This window comes from Polyodon spathula, chromosome 6 (assembly GCF_017654505.1).
Source record: "Polyodon spathula isolate WHYD16114869_AA chromosome 6, ASM1765450v1, whole genome shotgun sequence".
NCBI classification, from domain to species: Eukaryota; Metazoa; Chordata; class Actinopteri; order Acipenseriformes; family Polyodontidae; genus Polyodon; species Polyodon spathula.
The window spans coordinates 5,149,986-5,167,942 of record NC_054539.1 but is presented as its reverse complement, the minus strand read 5'-3'; the positions used below and the strand labels follow the sequence as shown (position 1 = coordinate 5,167,942).

Sequence of the window (17,957 nt, the reverse complement as noted above, 5' to 3'; positions counted from 1 at the left end):
AAAATAAAAAATTCATTAAAAATAAATAATTCACTCAGATGAATTAAAATTACTTTGAATTACATTGATTGCATGCTTTCCTGAATACAGAAACATACAATATTTGAAATATATACTGAATGTATTAAAGGCTTCATGAAAGAACAACAAAAGTGAAGTCAAGAAGAAAAGGGATGCCGCAAGATTTCTCTTGAATACACTGAGAGGCAGCAGCAACATGGTTCATTGCACTCTGGAGCATAAAAGAAACGGCTAGGTGGGAAGATAGTGTCATTCATACAAATGATTATATCAACGTTGTTACTTACACCTTGAGAACCAGAAAACCGAGTCATTCACATCCCGAGCACGCCTACCTTTAATATCCCGATGCACGATGCCATGTTCGTGTAACACATTGATGGCGGTAGTGATCTGCTTGCTGTAGAGACGGATTACATGTTCTTGAAGGCCCAGCCTTGCCACCTCCTCCAGGGTGCCTTCATCACAGTACTCCATAAAGATGTACATCTCTTCCTGTTTGCAAGGAACACAACATTCATTAGCAGCAGTGTTTAGATCCGCCAACGTTTAGATAATTAAATAGACCCCTCTTACGTAAGATATACTTGGCTTGCAGGGGGTGCCTTTACAAAAAACGTCATCTTGTGGATGTAATTAGGTCATGCTAGAAAGCCAAGCAAGTGGCAACTTCCTAGAATACCTAAAATGTTAGCAATGCGAAATGTGGAAAGCCAAAGCAAAAGTTGAGCAATTCTACTCTAAGAAACTGCAGCATGAAGTAAAAACTTCAGACATACCCAGCTGTTAGCTTTCATGAACAGCAGCCACAACAACTCTTCCAGCTGCAGTGGGGTAAAGGACTTACTAAAAGCATGCAAACAGCCATTGCAGCAGACACAGAGGAAGGCTCGTATCAGCAGTCAGCAAAGTACAATTACACACAGGCATGCTCATGCCCTGCGTCCCTGACAATGCGCTATTCACCCGATGCAGCTCCACACCGAAGTACCGAACCAGGTTGGGATGCTTGATGCCTTCAAAGATTTTTAACTCATCCGCCGTCTCTTTTATCGTTTTGTGATCATTCGGCTGGAATCTGATCTGGAAGACCAAACATGAAATCAGTATTTTTAACCACACTTTCCTTTAGACATATGAGATCGAATCAGAATTGGGAAGTAGAAGTATAAAACATATACACTGTATATTAAGTGTTACCTGTAGAAAACACCTGTATAAAAATAAAGACACACACTGGGTAATATCCAATAAACCTACAAATCAAGAGTCAAGAAAAAGCACAATTCTAACACATGCTTACCTCTTTCATTGCCATCAATTCACCGGTGTCAACGTTAATACATGTATACACTTTCCCATATTGCCCTTCACCTGGAAAATGTAAAGAGCCTGTGTGATCCAGAAGTTCCATAACTCCCGGTACAATTGTTTGTAACCTGTTCCTGCTACATTTAAGAGCAACACTAGCTACTATCCTGCTGCGTAGGTCAAATACAATGCTATCATTTTTTAACAAAAGCCTTCATTTTCCAACAGATGCAAGTTATGTGTGTACTGCAAATACCAAACGCTACAAGCAGGCCCATGTTTCACAGTCAGCATTATATACTGAGATGACTATTTCCAAAATTGTGTCATAATGTTTTTCACAGCAAACCTACACTGGGAAATCAGAAACAACCGTGTTTGTGTTGCCATGCTACAGATATTTTTACATAAAAAAAAAAACAAACACTTCTGAACAGAAGAAGGGGGATGAATTAGTTTACTGCTGCAGTATCGGTTACATGCTTTTACAAGTAGATAACTGTTACTTTCCAATCGTTACCTATCTTGTTGCCTCTCTGCCACTTAAATGTGACTTTCCTTAACCCCACGTGCATGACGTTGTCGTATGATTTGGGGGTGCTGCACACTTGGCCAATGATGTTCTTCTGCTTCATCATCCGGTATCTCTCCTGCTCGAACTGCTTGAGTGACTTCCGAACAGCCTCCATGGGACTCTGTTTTGCAGCCGTGTCTGAGCGAGGGGAGAGCAGGGAAGGCTAAGCAGCAGTGAGGTAAACCAGGCTTCATAATAAACATGGGATTTAGGGTTCTCTCTGTTGCTATTCTCATCTTGTTTTGCTTTAAAATGTGTGCTTTTTTGTGCTCAAACAAAAGTGAGGAACTAAAAATCGATAGCATTAGATACTTCCCTTTTCCAAATTCAAGGTCGAACATAATATTTAAAATAGTAGTATTTGATACTTCCAAAATAAAGCACAATAAAAACAAATTTAAAAAAGACAGCATTCAACATAATGCACAAATAACTGCTTCTATTACTGTACTCATCAATCCATTATTAACGTAACAGATTGCTGTGCAGAAACCTTTGTAATCCAGATTGGTTTAAAAGTGATTATACACAGATGGATATGTCGACCAACACATGGATATTTATGTTCTTGGGTAAAGCTATTTCTCCTCAGTATATCAACATCTATAGGAGGTAGGTATGCTGGCTACTTACCCTTCGACTGGCTGATAAATGTGCGCAGCTCCCAGCTCTTTCGCGCTGTAGCACTGGGGTCTCCCTTCGGATATGTGGGTTCTGATAAGATCAATAAGATGTACTTTACTGTGCTTGTGACTACAATGGGAAACATATACCAGGGAGACAGGAGTGGGCAGAGCAGAGAAACGTCATCACTGCCAAACAGCAAACAAACAAAATCAAGGGAATAGGAATTAAAAATAAAACATTTTACATCATAAGGCAGGAGTCTGGCTTAAAAAAAGATTTTTTTGCAACTTTCTGTAAATTGATAACAAATAAAAATCAGTGGATCCTGGTCTCAATCTCCTTTCTGTAGTATTGTACTTGAAACTTAACTGGGCCACCTCGATTCAACAGCGGTACTATTGGAAACACAGCACTGCTAGTTAGGGTTGATGTGGTAATTGCAGATGTTCCCATTTGTATTATAAATCCACATGTGCACTGAACTAAACTGAGACCACCAACTCATTTAATTTGAACCCTTGCAATTCTGCAATTCCTCTCACCCTCGCGATCCTCAGTGGGGCTCGAGTGTCGACTCAAGGATTTGAACTGCAGCTCGGCCGCAACTGAAGTGAGCCTGTCGTTTTCAGGTAGGTTGGTGCCTCTGTGAAGGAAAGAAAGAAAATAAGATTATCTGGAAATCTCTGTTTCTTAAACAAGAGGGCTTGCCCATTGCCACTTTCAGTGAAAAGTTTTCAGAAAAGAAACATGCAGTCTTGAAGTTTATGCAATAAAAGAGTAAAATTAAAGATTTAAATAGAAAGATTTACCCTTCTTAGTGAATAAGGCTTTTGTGCCACCTTGTGGCCAAGAACAACATTCAATATGGTAGCATTTTTGCACCTTTTGCAGAAAGAACAAACAGCAAAATGAAGTTTGAACAAGCGTAAATATAATACATCTACTAGCTTTACATAGAGTATTGCAGCCAATGCTATTTAACTTCTGAATACTGATAATCATTTTTTATTTAGCACATGTGGAAATAATGAAGTCAAGGCAACAAATGCTGAAAATGTACAGTACAGAAACACACAGGACTTCCATACACGAAACATTTATAATTATAGCCACGATTCATGGAGAATGCCAAGAAAATCTAACAAAACCTGAAGCATTTTCATGGTGGATTTGTTCAAGTCACTGAAGAAATACAACAGCAAGTTTTGTCCATAGTTCATGCACCATTTAAAATGTACTGAACTGATTTATTTATTTTTTATTTATTTTAGTCCAGTACAACAGCAAGTTCATTTTTTTTTTGTTTGTTTGTTTTTGATAAGCTGAACGTGCGAGAACTCTGTACACATGGTAGTGCAAACCATAAAAAAAACTTGCTATCTTTAGAAGTTCATGCCTAGAAAAACAATAACATGTATTAATTCAATGGATTAAACTGTACTAAACCTTCATATCCTGCAATAGCACAAGTATCTTTAAAAAAAAAAATCAGTTTTAGAAATTAAAACCAAAAACAGACATTTCTAGAAACCTTAAAAATTGGCATTTAAAAAAAAAAAAAAAAAGTTTCTCTGCCTGTAACTGGACAGGGTAAAAGAAAACTCACAGGAGGCCAAGCCAAAAAGCAGAGGTACAGCCGATTTAAAACTTGCCTCCTGTAGCTTACTGATATTGAATTTCAAAAGATTAAACATCTGTGCATGCCACAGCCCTTATGGTGCAAGCGACAAAGCCAAAACAGTAACACTGGCAAAGCAGCAGCCAAACCACAATTCACAGGGCAGACTTGCTGACAGTGCCAGTCTTGCTCAGGAAAGGAGGTGTGGTGGGTGGAGCTACCTGATGTCATTAGTGCTGCTGACAGGTTTGGGGTGAATAGGGTCCCCAGCGACTGGGGTGGGGCGGGTGACAGTAGTGCTCGACTGGTTCCGAAGGTCACACGGGAGGCTCCTAGAACTGTGGTGAGAAAACACACTTGAGGAACACTACCTCTTCTCCAGGAATTAAGAATAAGACAGGATAGTGGATTTATGTTGCATATGGGGGAAAAAAAAGGGAGCTAAGACTAAATGTAAAAATGAAAATGTAGAAATCATTACTATAGTTATTTTAATCTGTTTTTAACCACCAAGCTGCTTATCCTGCGATTTCCACGTGGAGCACATGCAAGTCCAAATTTGTCACTCCCGTGAGAATAGCGTGGAGGCGCTTAAACGTGCAACTGCAATGTTTAACTGTCTTTTTAATGTGCTTCAATGAAAAAATAAGAACACTATTGTAAAAGTGCATGCAGTTTTATTTTTTACTGGCAGCAGTCCCTAAGAAATGTGCTTGACAGACCACGTCATCTGTATACACACAGCTAAGAGTGAAAAATTGATGCATGTGTATCTACAGAGAATAAAAGAAGATTTTTGTATTTATTTGTTGGTGTTAAAGGTTGTAAGGAAGCCTCGTCAGGCTTAGTTCTGGTCAAAATTACCTATTTATTATTTATTGATAATAATTCATATAAACACCCGTGCTTGAAACTGGGGAAGATACTGTATATGACGGGATTGAATGTTTGCGACGCAGGTTTTCTGATGTATACGTGCTAGATAAAGACGTTGGCATTGATGAGGGTTTGAAGTGCATCTGCTTTGAAATCTATCACACAAAAAGTAGTTTCTAAAAAGTGATATGCCTGCACAAGTATTATAATGTTATTATAATGCTGCCATCGTAAAACATGTTATTCATACTTGTATAATGCTGCCATTGGAAAAAATAAAAACGATGTTATGTTGTGACCTATATTATAATGCTACAATTGTAACCACATTGTTATTTAAGTTCTACTGAAATACTGTATTTCAATTTATCATATTCACAATACAAAAATGTGTACAAAAAAAAACAGCAACAATTGTTTTTGAGGGATAAGAAAGAAAAATAAAAAAAAGATAATTTTTAACATGGAAATTGCCAAAATTAATGAGCAGCTGGGTGGTTAAACCTGTTTTCGAAAAAGAAAGTAGACATAATATAATACAGTAGAACATCCTGATGAAACAAACATTGCAATGTAGACATAATAATACAGTAGAACATCCTGATGAAACAAACATTGCAATGTAGACATAAACTAATACAGTAGAACATCCTGATGAAACAAACATTGCAATGTAGACATAAACTAATACAGTAGAACATCCTGATGAAACAAACATTGCTAAAATATTGTTGGATTAAAAGAAAAAATCCTAAACAATTTTACCATGTGGAAAACACTTTGAAACAGAGAAATGCATCAAGAAATTGTATCAAAGTGCTTCTCACCCTCACAAAGAAACCCAAAGGAGACAAAACATCTAATTATCTGAAGATACAGCTCAGAATCTGGTGCACTTGCAAGATAACCTTAACAGAGTTTTAAAAGGGAAGAAACTGATTTACACATTTATTAAAACGAAGAACAAAATAAAATGTAAGAAATGGTTACCAACAGGGGTAGGTATGCTTTTAGCAGCACTTTTCTTACATCGAGCAATCATAGCCATTCCAAGTGTCACTGTTACTGTAACTTTCGTGTCATTTGATTTCTACAAAAGAATCAGCGTTTGGAAGCAGCTTTAAAATAAATAAATAAAGAATGGCTGTGCAGTTTTGAGCAGACATCCTGACATGTTGCTAACAAGCACAAATAAAATCACAAGTCTCTGTTCTCCCACACCCCGAGCATTATGTGGTTCAACGTTTGAATTAATCTCTGTCCTTAATTATAATCTGTTACTGAATATTTTACAGGACTTGAAACTAAGCATGACCTATACCAGCTAAGGCAGAACTAAAGCAAGTCTGCACACAAGGAAAAGTGACCCTGACCTACATCCAAAATCCAAAAATTGTACTTGCATTGAACACCTACAGTACGCTTAATGACGATCACATTTTCCCCAGATGCAGACCAACCAATCTAAAGCTGTAACAGTTTTCCAAATAAAGCAAAGGATGCTACAGTAGCATTCCCAACAACTAAATGAAGAATTTTGCAAGCACAACAGACCCACGTATTTGAAGAAGACCAGGTTTTTGGAATTGCTCACTGAGCAGACATAAGACCATAAGAAAGTTTACAAACGAGAGGAGGCATTTCGGCCCCATCTTGCTCATTTGGCTGTTCAGCTGAATAAGAGGAACACGTTCCAAAACGGAAGGAGAAATCAAGTTGCCTAAAATCAGTTAGTTTAATCTTACAAAATTACAACTTAAAAAGTTGCTGACCTGGCTGAAGAGAACACAGCACAGGATGGTCTCAGTGAAGGCAACACATTGAGTGAGCTGTTTTCAAAGTCGTCACAAACAGTGCTCATTAAAATGGATCAATGAACCTGAATCAGCTAATGTCACATCCCCATTCGAACCTCCTAAGAGTGACGTCTCTTGAATAATTCTAACCATACAATTAATTCCTGGTAACATAAAAAAGGCATTTTAACAGGGCCAGCCTTACTACCCTAACCCTACCCCTAACCTTATTTTCTGTGCATTATTCTTAACTTGACAGTATTTGGATATATCCACATTTTTTATAAACAAACAAGATGACAACCTTTCTATATCTGTTTAGTTACTATTGCTCAAACTAAGCATTTTATATATGGTTTGTAAACACCACTTCAATAAATACTGTACAGTTATTAATTTACAGCACTGGTATTCAGAACACTATAGTTTTGTTTTTTATTTTAGTCAATAAAAGGGCAATAAACCATAATATCTTGGTAAAGGTTGGAGAAATGCTACCATAGAGAAAGATGATGGGTGCACATGCACATATCACACACACACACACACACACACACACGTGATGCTCATAGTGAGAAGATTGCAATCCCTTCCCCATGCAATCCCTTTCCAAGAGCTACTCGGAACGCCAACACCATCAAGAGACAAGCAAGTGATGGAACAAGCTCCTGTTATTCCTGAAGTAGAACACCAAATAGCTCATTCCCTGACCACAGGTTAAGACTGTCATACTACGCTCTTACTATATCGGCCTCTTTGAGTATGGTATTAAAATTATGATCCACCTCTTTTTTTTTTTTTTTTCCCAACTAACAAGTTGTCCTTAAAGGGTACATAAGGACCTTTTCTTATTTTATTGTGTTACGTGTTCCCATGTGTTGCTACAACTGTTTATGTAAGGTGTGTGTATTGTTTTAAATTATTATTTTTCACATTTTGACCACTTTTTTAAACTTTTGAATTGCATTCCCTGCCTCAAGACGGCTTCCCATGTACCCGCATGGACCTGCAGGGAATGCAATTTAAAAAGTTTTAAAAAGTGGTCAAAATGTAAAAAAATAAAATACGATTATAATTTAAAACAATACACCTACCTTACGTAAACAGTTGCAGCATCACATGGGAAAATGTAACACAATAAAATAAAAAGGTCCGTGTACACCCTTTAAAAGATATATAAAATATAACAAAAGAGACAGAAGAATCATCCTAAATCTGTCAGTTGCACAGAATGTTGTAGCAATTAATTTCATTATTCCAATATATGTGTGTCATGTGTATTGTAACAGGGCAATGATTAAGTAACACACGCTCACTCCTGAAGCAGTTATGAAGCACTGCACAATACCTGAACCCCTCGGGGTTGGGAATAATAAGGTGTGGGTTTGGAGGATCGCTGTGGCAGCGAGGGACTTTGACGGGACGAGGGCTGTTACGATTCGGTGCTGCAAAAAGAAAAAAAGGCGACAAAATAAAAATAAAATCTTTAAATCCACCCCCCCCCCCCACACCCCCCCCCCCCACACACCCACACCCACACACACTTCTGCCGAATCAACACCCAGGCAGCGTAAAGTTGCCGTTAATACAAAGTGTGTGTGTGTGTGTGTGTGTTTGGGTGGGGCGAAATTACAGGCATTATTAACATCAGGTAGATAGATTACTTTTACAATTAGGCTTGCTTAAAATTATAAAAGGTAGAGCACAGCACACAGTCACGCTAAAGAATCAAGAAGTGCTGTTAACATATTTATTGACTGGTGAAATACAAAGTTGCAGCAGTATGTCCACTGTTTTGCCATATCAAATATTTTCACAAAATAAACATTTAAACTGTAAGGCTACTGCGTGTAGTGCAAAAGCACATCATAAAAAAGGTGAAAAATGCTAAAAGTGACATTTTCAGTCCACTGCAAGTAAGGAATTGGAGTGTCCAGTGTGAAAACACAACACGAAATGCTGTATTTCTTTGAATTTAAGATGCACTTTTTTAAACAAATTTCTTAAAAAAAAAAAAAAAATTCTTGCATCTTAAATTTGAGTCTAGTGATGTGTTTTACAATCGACAACCAAAGATGTGAATAGCGGAGTACACAAGCAGCAACGTGACTGGCCGCAGAGAAAAGACGAACCAATATGTTACTGCCCGATCTCCAATCATCCATGACACACAGGCAGCCATTTTCAAAGTCATTAGCTTGGTGAGGAAGTCAAATTTCAGAGTTTCATTATTAGGCTCCGTTCTAACAAACAGTATCAGCTTGGGCAGATCGGAAATGCTGATCAGACCCCGTACATTTTTCGATACGCCAATCAATACCACAGTTCAAAAAAAAGGGAGAAAAACAGATGAGTAATCATGACTGGAAACGAGAAGCAGCACATAGCTAATGCTCTGTGTGACAGTAGACACAAACTGCTTCCATATGTAGTTTTATTATGTGCGTAATTGAGGTTGTATCTATCTAAATGCATATTTAATTCAGGTTTTACTTTTTCCTCAAATTGACGCTGGGAAATTTGGGCTGCGTCTTAAATTCGAGGAAATCTTAAATTCAAAGGACTACGGTATAAATGTTTGTATTCACATGAGCTTCGATCATTCAAACCGGGGCGTTGACTCAGCAGAATATATATATATATATATATATATATTATATATACACACACATACACACACACACACACATACAGTGCCTATAGAAAGTCTACACCCCCCTTGAAGAGTTTCATGCATTTAAATGAGGATTTTTTTCCACTTATCTACACACCATACTCCACACAGTTTATTGCAAGCAATTACAGCTATGAGCCTGTTGGGATAGGTCTCTACCAACTTTGAACACCTATAGTTGGGGCTCTGATTGGTCCACTCAAGGACATTTACCTTTTTGTTCCTTAGCTTTGGCTGTTTGCTTTGGATTGTTGTCATGCTGAAAGGTGAACTTCCATCCCAGTTTCAGCTTTCTTGCAGAGGGCAGCAGGTTTTTCTCAAGGACTTCTCTGTACTTTGCTCATTTTCTCTTCTATCTTGACAAGTGCCCCAGTCCTTTCCGATGAGAAACATTCCCATAACATGATGCTGCCACCTCCATGCGTCACAGTAGTTTGGTTTTGCTCCAAACAAAACGCTTTGCATTTAGGCCAAAAAGTTCCATTTTTGTTTTGTGGGACCACAACATTTTTTGCCACAGGGCTACAGAATCTCCCAAATGTTTTTCGCATACTTTCTTGAGTAATGGCTTCCTACTTGCCACCCTACCATACTGGTCAGATTTGTGGAGTGCTTGGGATATTGTTGTCACATGCACACTTTGACTACTCTTGGCCAAAAAATGCCTCTAGCTCTTGCAAAGTTGCCATTGGCCTTTTGGTATCTGTGATCAGTCTCCTTCTTGCTCGGTCATCCAGTTTGGCAGGATGGCCTGATCTAGGCAGGGTCTTGGTGGTGCCATACACCTTCCACTTCTTAATAATCGTCTTGTCCGTGCTCCAAGGGATATTCAAGGCCTTTGTCCCAGAGTTCTTTTGAAAATGCCTTGGTGCTCATGGTTGAGTCTTTGCTTTGCAATGCACTACCCAGCAGAGGGAACCTACAGGAACTGCTGAATTTATCCTGAAATCATGTAAATCACTACAATTTAACAGAGGTGGAGGCCATTTAACTTGGTGTGTGATTCTGAAGGTGACTGGTTACACCTGAGCTAATTTAGGATCGCTATTACAAGGGGGGTGGACACTTATCCAACCAAGCTATTTCATTTTTTATTTTTAATTGATCGTCTATAAATTTCTAGAATATGTTTTGCACTTGGAAGTTGTGGGATAGGATGTGCAGACAAATGAAAAAAAAAATGTTTTAATGCATTTTAATTCCAGGCTATAAGGCAACAAAAGGTGAACAATTTAAAAGGTGGTGTAGACTTTCATAGGCACTGTATGCAAGTATGTATGTATGTATGTATGTACATACACACACAAATATATATATATATATATATATATATATATATATATATATATATATATATATATATATATATATATATATACATATATATACACACACACACACACACACACACACACACACACAATTTTGTAATATGTAACTGACACTCCTGACTCATTAAGCAAAGCTGTAATTAAATATTTAGCTAATTAATCTACACACAATTTTTAAATTTATTTTAAGATTTTAGACTTTGCGTTAATGCAATTTTTTTAAACAGTATTTAAACAGTATCAAAGATTAACTGTTTAATAGAGATATAAATCAGTTTTATATAAAAAACCACTGAGAATCTTACCCAGGTAGAAGCCTGTGACAGGACTGTGTGGTTTTCCTATCACATGGCCAATGCACTCATTCATCAACGCTTGTAAGCTCTAGAAAAAAATGAAATAAAACAACATTATTATTATTTATTATTATTTATTATTTTTTTTAAGTACTGATGTGAGAAAAGTTTACAGGCAGAACATGTTTAAGTTGTTTTTCGCATTTTTTTAGCATTTCTTTTTAAGCAGTACAGTTTTTTTTAAGCAGTCCTCATTTACCAGAAAGTCATCTTCCGGCAGTGCTGAAATAAAGGCTGGCTCAATTGCTTGAAGGAAATCGAAGCCCTGTGTGGCCCACCTAACAGAAAAGCGACAAGATCATTTATGAAAGACACTCTCAGCAGAAGTTTACGAATGTTCATGCAGCCGTCTAAACAACAGTGTTGTCGCAAATTAACAATTTTAAACATGTTTGGCTTTGCTGCCTGGTGCTTTGCTTCTTCCCTTGCAAAGCAGGAACACCCCTTTTTTTTAAATAAATAAATAAATGTAACAGTGGCACTTCATTATTTTGGCCACCAGATGGCAGAGCTGCATGACATTTTTATTATTTACTGTGTGAAACAGCAAATATATGACACTTACAGATAAAGTTTTTTGTGCACAAGTGAACACAGGTGTAGCCATTAATAATAAAGCAGAAAATACGGACATAAAAATAAATAAATAAATACACTGCAAAATGGTATGCTGTCCTCACCTGGGTCTGGTACCTCTGCCGCTTTCACACTTTGTTAAAACATAGTTCATCCACTTTCTGGCAAAGGCGATATACCGATCACCAATCCTCTGTCTAAATTCACCAGACATCAGGCGCACAACTTCTTTATGATACTAAAAAAAAGCAAGTTAGGAAAACATTCGCTTCTGGACAAATGGGGGAGGGATAATGAATTTAGAAACACAATCTGCATCAAACTTGCAGACATCGATGAACCATTCAATTCAATGATGCTTCATCAGGAACAATGCAATGTTATGAACACAAAACTGTCACAGTGGAACAATAATAGTTAAAAAACAGGCAGTTACAGCTGCATTCATAAAAGGAAACACATATTGTTTTAGCATTGTGCACAAAATGTTATTTTACAGTCAATCCTGGTAAAAACGACGGATTTCCTGACAGTACGAATTTTCTACAAGGTCCTGGCCAAATTTAGCAGTCATTTATTGTAAATGACTTCTTATAATACAAACTCATTTAACACGAAATTCCTGATAGTACGAATTATTCTGGAGCCCTCCCAAGGAAGAAAAGTGAATAAAATTAAACATGCAAAGGATATTGGGAAATGTATTAACTTGCACCCAGATTAGCGTATCTGTACTGTATTTTAGTGCTGTTTGGTGACCACAAAGCCTATGATGCATTTCAAGTTGCCATAGTGCTCACGCTAAAACATGCACTATCCTTGCAGAAAAAATTGGAGAGGTGTTGAAAGTGGTGGATAACTTACCATCGTACAAGAAAAAAAAAAATGTTGCTGTATTCCGAAAAACCGGGATACATTAATACAGGCCTATAAACCGTATTTTTAAATAAAATGCACAGTATTTTTGCTTTCTGGAATTGAAATTTGATTTCAGTGTTACTGTAACTTTAATAAAAAAAAATGACAGCAACATCTGACATAGACACCTGATAACAATATAAGAATTACTGCTAAGACATGTGTTTGCTGGTCTCTTGAAATTCACATGAACAAGAATTGACTATATTTAACTGTGAGACTTACACAACTGCTTCCAGTAACTGCATGGTCAGGTTCAGATTCTAGGGTTTCCTGGCTTAGTAAGAGATCAGTCACCGTTCAGACCTCTAACTTTTCAGTGTAAATGCAAGTTTAGTTGACTTGTTCAGCTTCCCTATGAAAATGTGACACAGCAGCTACAATTGTGTGGGGCTGGTTTTCAGCCTGGGGCTGTGGCCAGAGTGCAGCTAAATGCCTGGCATGGAAACAAGAATTCAGTGTGCTGCAGGAAATGATGCCACCTAGTCTACTTTGTGGATGTTCACCATCCTAGTGTTACAGACTCTCATCTAGATCAATATGATTTTGTCGCGGATCCACCCGGCTTAGTCTTCAACCCCTGCCTGATGAATAACAGCTTACCTCAAAACCGAAGTTGTAGCTCTGAATCATGGCTTCTCTGTAGTACTGATGTAAGGTGGCAGATTCAGACTCGTCAATTTCAGCTTCAAACTGGGAAGTAAACATGTACTCGACCCGATCAATAGCACTGATTATCTTGTTGCACAGCTGCAGAGCCTCGTTCTGGAAGGTAAAAGCAACACAATGTTAATGTTATTCAAGCGGATTACTGCCAGTGAAGATAAAAACACTGGCCCAGATTTAGATTTTCATTCTAAATCATAGAAAGTATCTCTTTATTTTTTGTCCAGAATACTACATTTTTAGATGTCCCTAATGTTACTGAGTAGTGAGTATACTGCATGAGCCAATTCATCCATTCTGCTTTTTCACAAAAAATGTGCACTACAACTATAAGACAATACATTACCTAGCAATACTCAAAGGGCTTAAGAGGCTTGATCATGGTCACACAACCATAGAACAGTGTAAAGACAATCAACTCCCAAGCTTTCTAGCATCACTGTTCTTGTCGACAAGCAATTGCAAAACAAGGACTGAGCCAAATAGAAATAAAAATTTGCAGACAGAAATGTGCTGCTACCTTAAGTTGTTCCAGCGCTTTGGCAATGACAGGCTGACTCGAGGTCTGTTCTCGGTGCAAGGTGATCAGATCGTCCATAGACTGCTGGAAAGCCTTCCTCTGGGCCACCAGATGAGCTGACTGCATGATTATCAGCAGCAGGTTATCAACCTGAAAAGAGAAATCACAGCTGGTTTCATGGACCACCCCGATTAGCAAAACAAGCGCAGGTCTAGATGTGTAAAATCACTAAATGCAGCTGGCTAAGTACAGCAAGCCTCCATATAGGTTACACACGTATCCCTGCCAAGAACTTCAACACCATTACGAATTCGGATCCAGGTTTTACTCCATGATGGGATGCGGAAAGAATATATTTTTTCTTTCAGTGAGGATAAGTTCATGCACCGGTATTTCCTTTCCATGCATGTTATTATTATATTAAAATGTATTTATATATATATTTGTATTATACCTGCATGGTTCTCAAGGTGTCCAACGTCTCCACCTGAGGCACTACCTTGACCTGCTTCCCTTCCCACAAGCTCCAGTTATCTCCCTGTTCACCATCTCTGGGTTGCTGCTTGATCATTAGTAAATACGCCTCGTCCATCATGTCATCCAAGTCCTTGGAGCAGTCCTTCCCTGCCGCTGTGTTCAGAAGTTGGAGGATAAGCGGCCTCTGCATGGAGAGGCTGGGAGGGATGAAGACATGGAGGTCTTCCAACCCTGGGATTTGGACCTGAGCAGTCAAAACACACATTTAGTGGAGATGAACACACATTCTATACAGTGCTATCCCTTTAGAGGTCACGGTATTTGTGTTCTATCCAATAAGATTGCATGTTGTAAGGTCAGCTTATATAGCAATGAGGGAGCAATGTGCAAACATTAGGGTATAAGGATCCAAACAGCTTCATATCCTAATATTCATCACATCCTTGTTTATCCCAACTGTATCAACATTACATAGTTGTTGCGTGTGGATTACTGCCAGTGAAGACACAACCAAGTTTATCAGTTTATTCAGGACTAAAAAAAACAGTTAATTGAAATGTTATGCTTAATGGTTCTTGATAAAGGGTCATGGGTCAGTACTATCATGCCCAAACATTGTGCACTGGGCAATTTTATAACAAAGGACATTTTACCACAAAGAAGCAAGTCTCAATTATGCAGTCATTAAATAAAATACTGATTTTTAAATGAGTATTCTGGCTGGGAATTACTTTGAAGCTTACCTTGACATAACCTTTTGTCTTAAGTGTACTCAGCAGGTCCAGCACACCAGCCGACACAATAAAATCTGCTGCAATTTCCAAGTCCTGACGACAAGCCAAAAAAAGAGGGTGAGGGAAAGTCAGCATGTGAAAACAGTGCCGCAATTAACACAAACTCAAATGCCCTTGTGTTTTTGAGTCACCAGTACTTATCTATGCTGATTCATGTCTTTCAGTGGAGTTGTGTGCATTACTTTGTCTGATTTCCAGATTGCAGATCTCCAAGATCCAAGTTTCTCCTTCTATAAGCCCACAATGTTCAAAGTCCACATGAATTAAAGGACCCAAACCCAATATAAAAAGACACAGTCTATTTGCAAGGACCAAAGTTTCTGTATGACTTGTAAATGATAACACCAACATCTATTCATATTAACACAGGGACCATGGATAACAAGTAAATGCGGTACCTTTCTAAGCATTTTGGCAAATCCAAGAGCTTTTGATGCCCTCTCCCTGGCTTCATGAAATAGCTCCTTCAGTGACCTGCTGGTCTCAATCACTGACCTCCTGTCAAGATGACAGAAGACATCGGTTACCTGCCACACAAAGCACGGGCAATGTGACACTTCTTTACACCACTAAGAGGACGCCGAACTTCCTCACCTGATTTCGTCCGAAGCCGTGCTGTCATCTGCGCTCTCCCAGAATTCATCACAGCTCTTCTGAAGCCCAGCCTCCACAAAGTCTCCAGTAGACTTTAGCAGCATCCCTGCTATGTCACTGTGGAACACAGGAATTTAGACAAATTTATTTTGTTTCACCAACAACAACAATTCACATTTCTATAGCACCTTTCATCAGAAGGATCCCAAAGCGCTTCACACACACAAAAAATATTTAAATTAACATCTAAATAATGTAATAAAGTAAAAGAGCTTTAAAATTATCTTTATAATATGCAATACCCAAAGTGCAACTACATGCTGTAAACTATTGAGGTCGGTTCATTTAACTATGCGATGACTGGATGAGCCTTGACAGACCGAACAGGCCTCTTATCGTTCTTGAACGTTTCTTGTGTTCACTTGATTATCTTGTTTTTCCATAATGACAACAGCAAATAACAAATAACAAGAAACACAAACAAATCAGGTACCTCCTTACATGTTGCAAACGGGAAGAAGGAAAAAAAAAAAAAAAAAAAAAAAAAAAAAAACATTTTCCTACCAAAAAAGCTTTCCGCACTGAGCCTCCCCTCCCCGGATATAGGGTGTTATCACTTTGGTGAAGTTCCACTCATCTTCTAGAAGGTTTTTGAGGCTATGAGAGGCTTGAGGTAAATGCTGTAGCATTTGGATCCAGCTTCGCATGTAATCGAAATAAACCTGACGTGCAGAAGTTAATAGCAACATAAAATACATTGCATACAGTAGTAATCATTCAGGAGAATTCCTCAGTCTATGCGAATTTGTAAAGCAATGATAAATATAACAGCTATTGGAAATGGATAGTTTTATTTATTTATTTTATTACTTGTCTGTATACCGAGTACAGTAAACTACTACTACTACCAGTAGCAGTAAACTATTCTCAATTGCAAAATATGCGATTTCAACTTTTACAAATAAATGTACTCAAGCAACAAATGACAACAAAGAACTAATCCAATCATTTCATAAAAACGCAAAAGCACACATAAAATGCACAGTGCATAGTGGACTGGGGAACAGGACACACCACTATTTTTAAAAACCTGATCTTGAATAACCAACAACTGAAATCGACTCGGTACTAACAAAATAAATTACTGAATGGGACAAATAACATGACAACGAATGTGCTGCATATATTGCCTTTACTGAAGTATGCCAGATGCCCTTGGGCAACCAAGCTTTGGGACTGTTTCTAAATCGATTTCCACATCTGTATAACTTGGCAAAAACTTGCCTTACACTTCCAACCAATTCAGTGGATGGAAGGCGTGCAGTCTCAATGTATAGGCAAGTCCACACCAGACAGAGAATGTCAGCAGCAACTGCTGAGGGATGTTGCATGCTTGCCTTTAACAAATGGCAGCACTCTATTAGTAAGGAAGCAAGTACCACTGTTTTAGGCTTTTGTATTGCTCTGAAGTATTGTCTACTTAGGTTTATTTAATGTTTAAACAGGTCCACGAAATGACTGCTAAATCCTAATTTTATTCCATAACCTACCTGTGAAAAACACGTAAATTTCCCGTGATTTAAATAGGCCCCTACATAGTACTAACCCTGGGTTTTTACATATGCAGTCCTAAAAGTAAATACTAGGGTCTGTCAATTAAATCGCTGTTAACTTCTGTGATTAACACGTTCATTATTTTGGAGAGGAATTATTTTAGTGCGTGCCTTTCGGCACATTGTACTTCAATCCCGGCCACGGCAACATTGGATTGAGTATCTGAGTGCAGTTATTGTTTAAATAGAAATTTAGCCACTGAACTGTGTAATGGAGCAAAGCACTAAAAATGAATGGGAGTTTTTGTTTTTTTTTTCTAAAATATTCTCACAGCGCACTGGACAGAAAGATGTTTATTTGTCTACTGTTAATATGAGTTCCAGCATCACACATGAGTACAGCTAGTGTGGTGAACACGCCTTCCCTTCTCAAAATACACTAGCAGCTCTTCTGCTGCAGACAACAACAATATAACAAGAAATTAAACCAACCAGTTTCGACAGAAATTCAGGATCGGTGCAAGCCCATGAATCAAGCTAAATATGTGTCTTCTCAGCTCTGTGTGCTACTGATCAAGCATGAACTACACATTTTACTGTGTTGGTTGCATTTGTAATTTCTAAATTATTGTCCCAGTATTGTCCCAGATCTCAATGGGTACATTTCCTGGTTAA

General features: G+C 38.1%; 1 protein-coding gene across 3 annotated transcripts in view; it reads right to left on the bottom strand.

Annotated features, from left to right (window-relative positions):
* The window catches only part of LOC121316717 (mitogen-activated protein kinase kinase kinase 4-like), a 53,970-nt gene that overhangs the window by 2,519 nt on the left and 33,494 nt on the right, over window positions 1-17,957 (bottom strand). For 2 of the 3 annotated variants that reach the window (XM_041251818.1, XM_041251820.1), the window contains exons 6-23: window positions 16,294-16,451; window positions 15,730-15,846; window positions 15,534-15,633; window positions 15,085-15,168; window positions 14,319-14,585; window positions 13,865-14,014; window positions 13,282-13,443; window positions 11,865-11,998; window positions 11,384-11,462; window positions 11,134-11,212; window positions 8,172-8,268; window positions 4,373-4,489; window positions 3,076-3,176; window positions 2,540-2,620; window positions 1,853-2,044; window positions 1,325-1,395; window positions 988-1,104; window positions 357-516 (exon numbers count right to left, since the gene is read on the bottom strand). In XM_041251818.1, the coding sequence (XP_041107752.1) occupies window positions 357-516; window positions 988-1,104; window positions 1,325-1,395; window positions 1,853-2,044; window positions 2,540-2,620; window positions 3,076-3,176; window positions 4,373-4,489; window positions 8,172-8,268; window positions 11,134-11,212; window positions 11,384-11,462; window positions 11,865-11,998; window positions 13,282-13,443; window positions 13,865-14,014; window positions 14,319-14,585; window positions 15,085-15,168; window positions 15,534-15,633; window positions 15,730-15,846; window positions 16,294-16,451 (2,266 nt within the window). The remainder of the gene's footprint in view (window positions 1-356; window positions 517-987; window positions 1,105-1,324; window positions 1,396-1,852; window positions 2,045-2,539; window positions 2,621-3,075; window positions 3,177-4,372; window positions 4,490-8,171; window positions 8,269-11,133; window positions 11,213-11,383; window positions 11,463-11,864; window positions 11,999-13,281; window positions 13,444-13,864; window positions 14,015-14,318; window positions 14,586-15,084; window positions 15,169-15,533; window positions 15,634-15,729; window positions 15,847-16,293; window positions 16,452-17,957) is intronic. The other variant, XM_041251819.1, reaches the window with a different exon arrangement.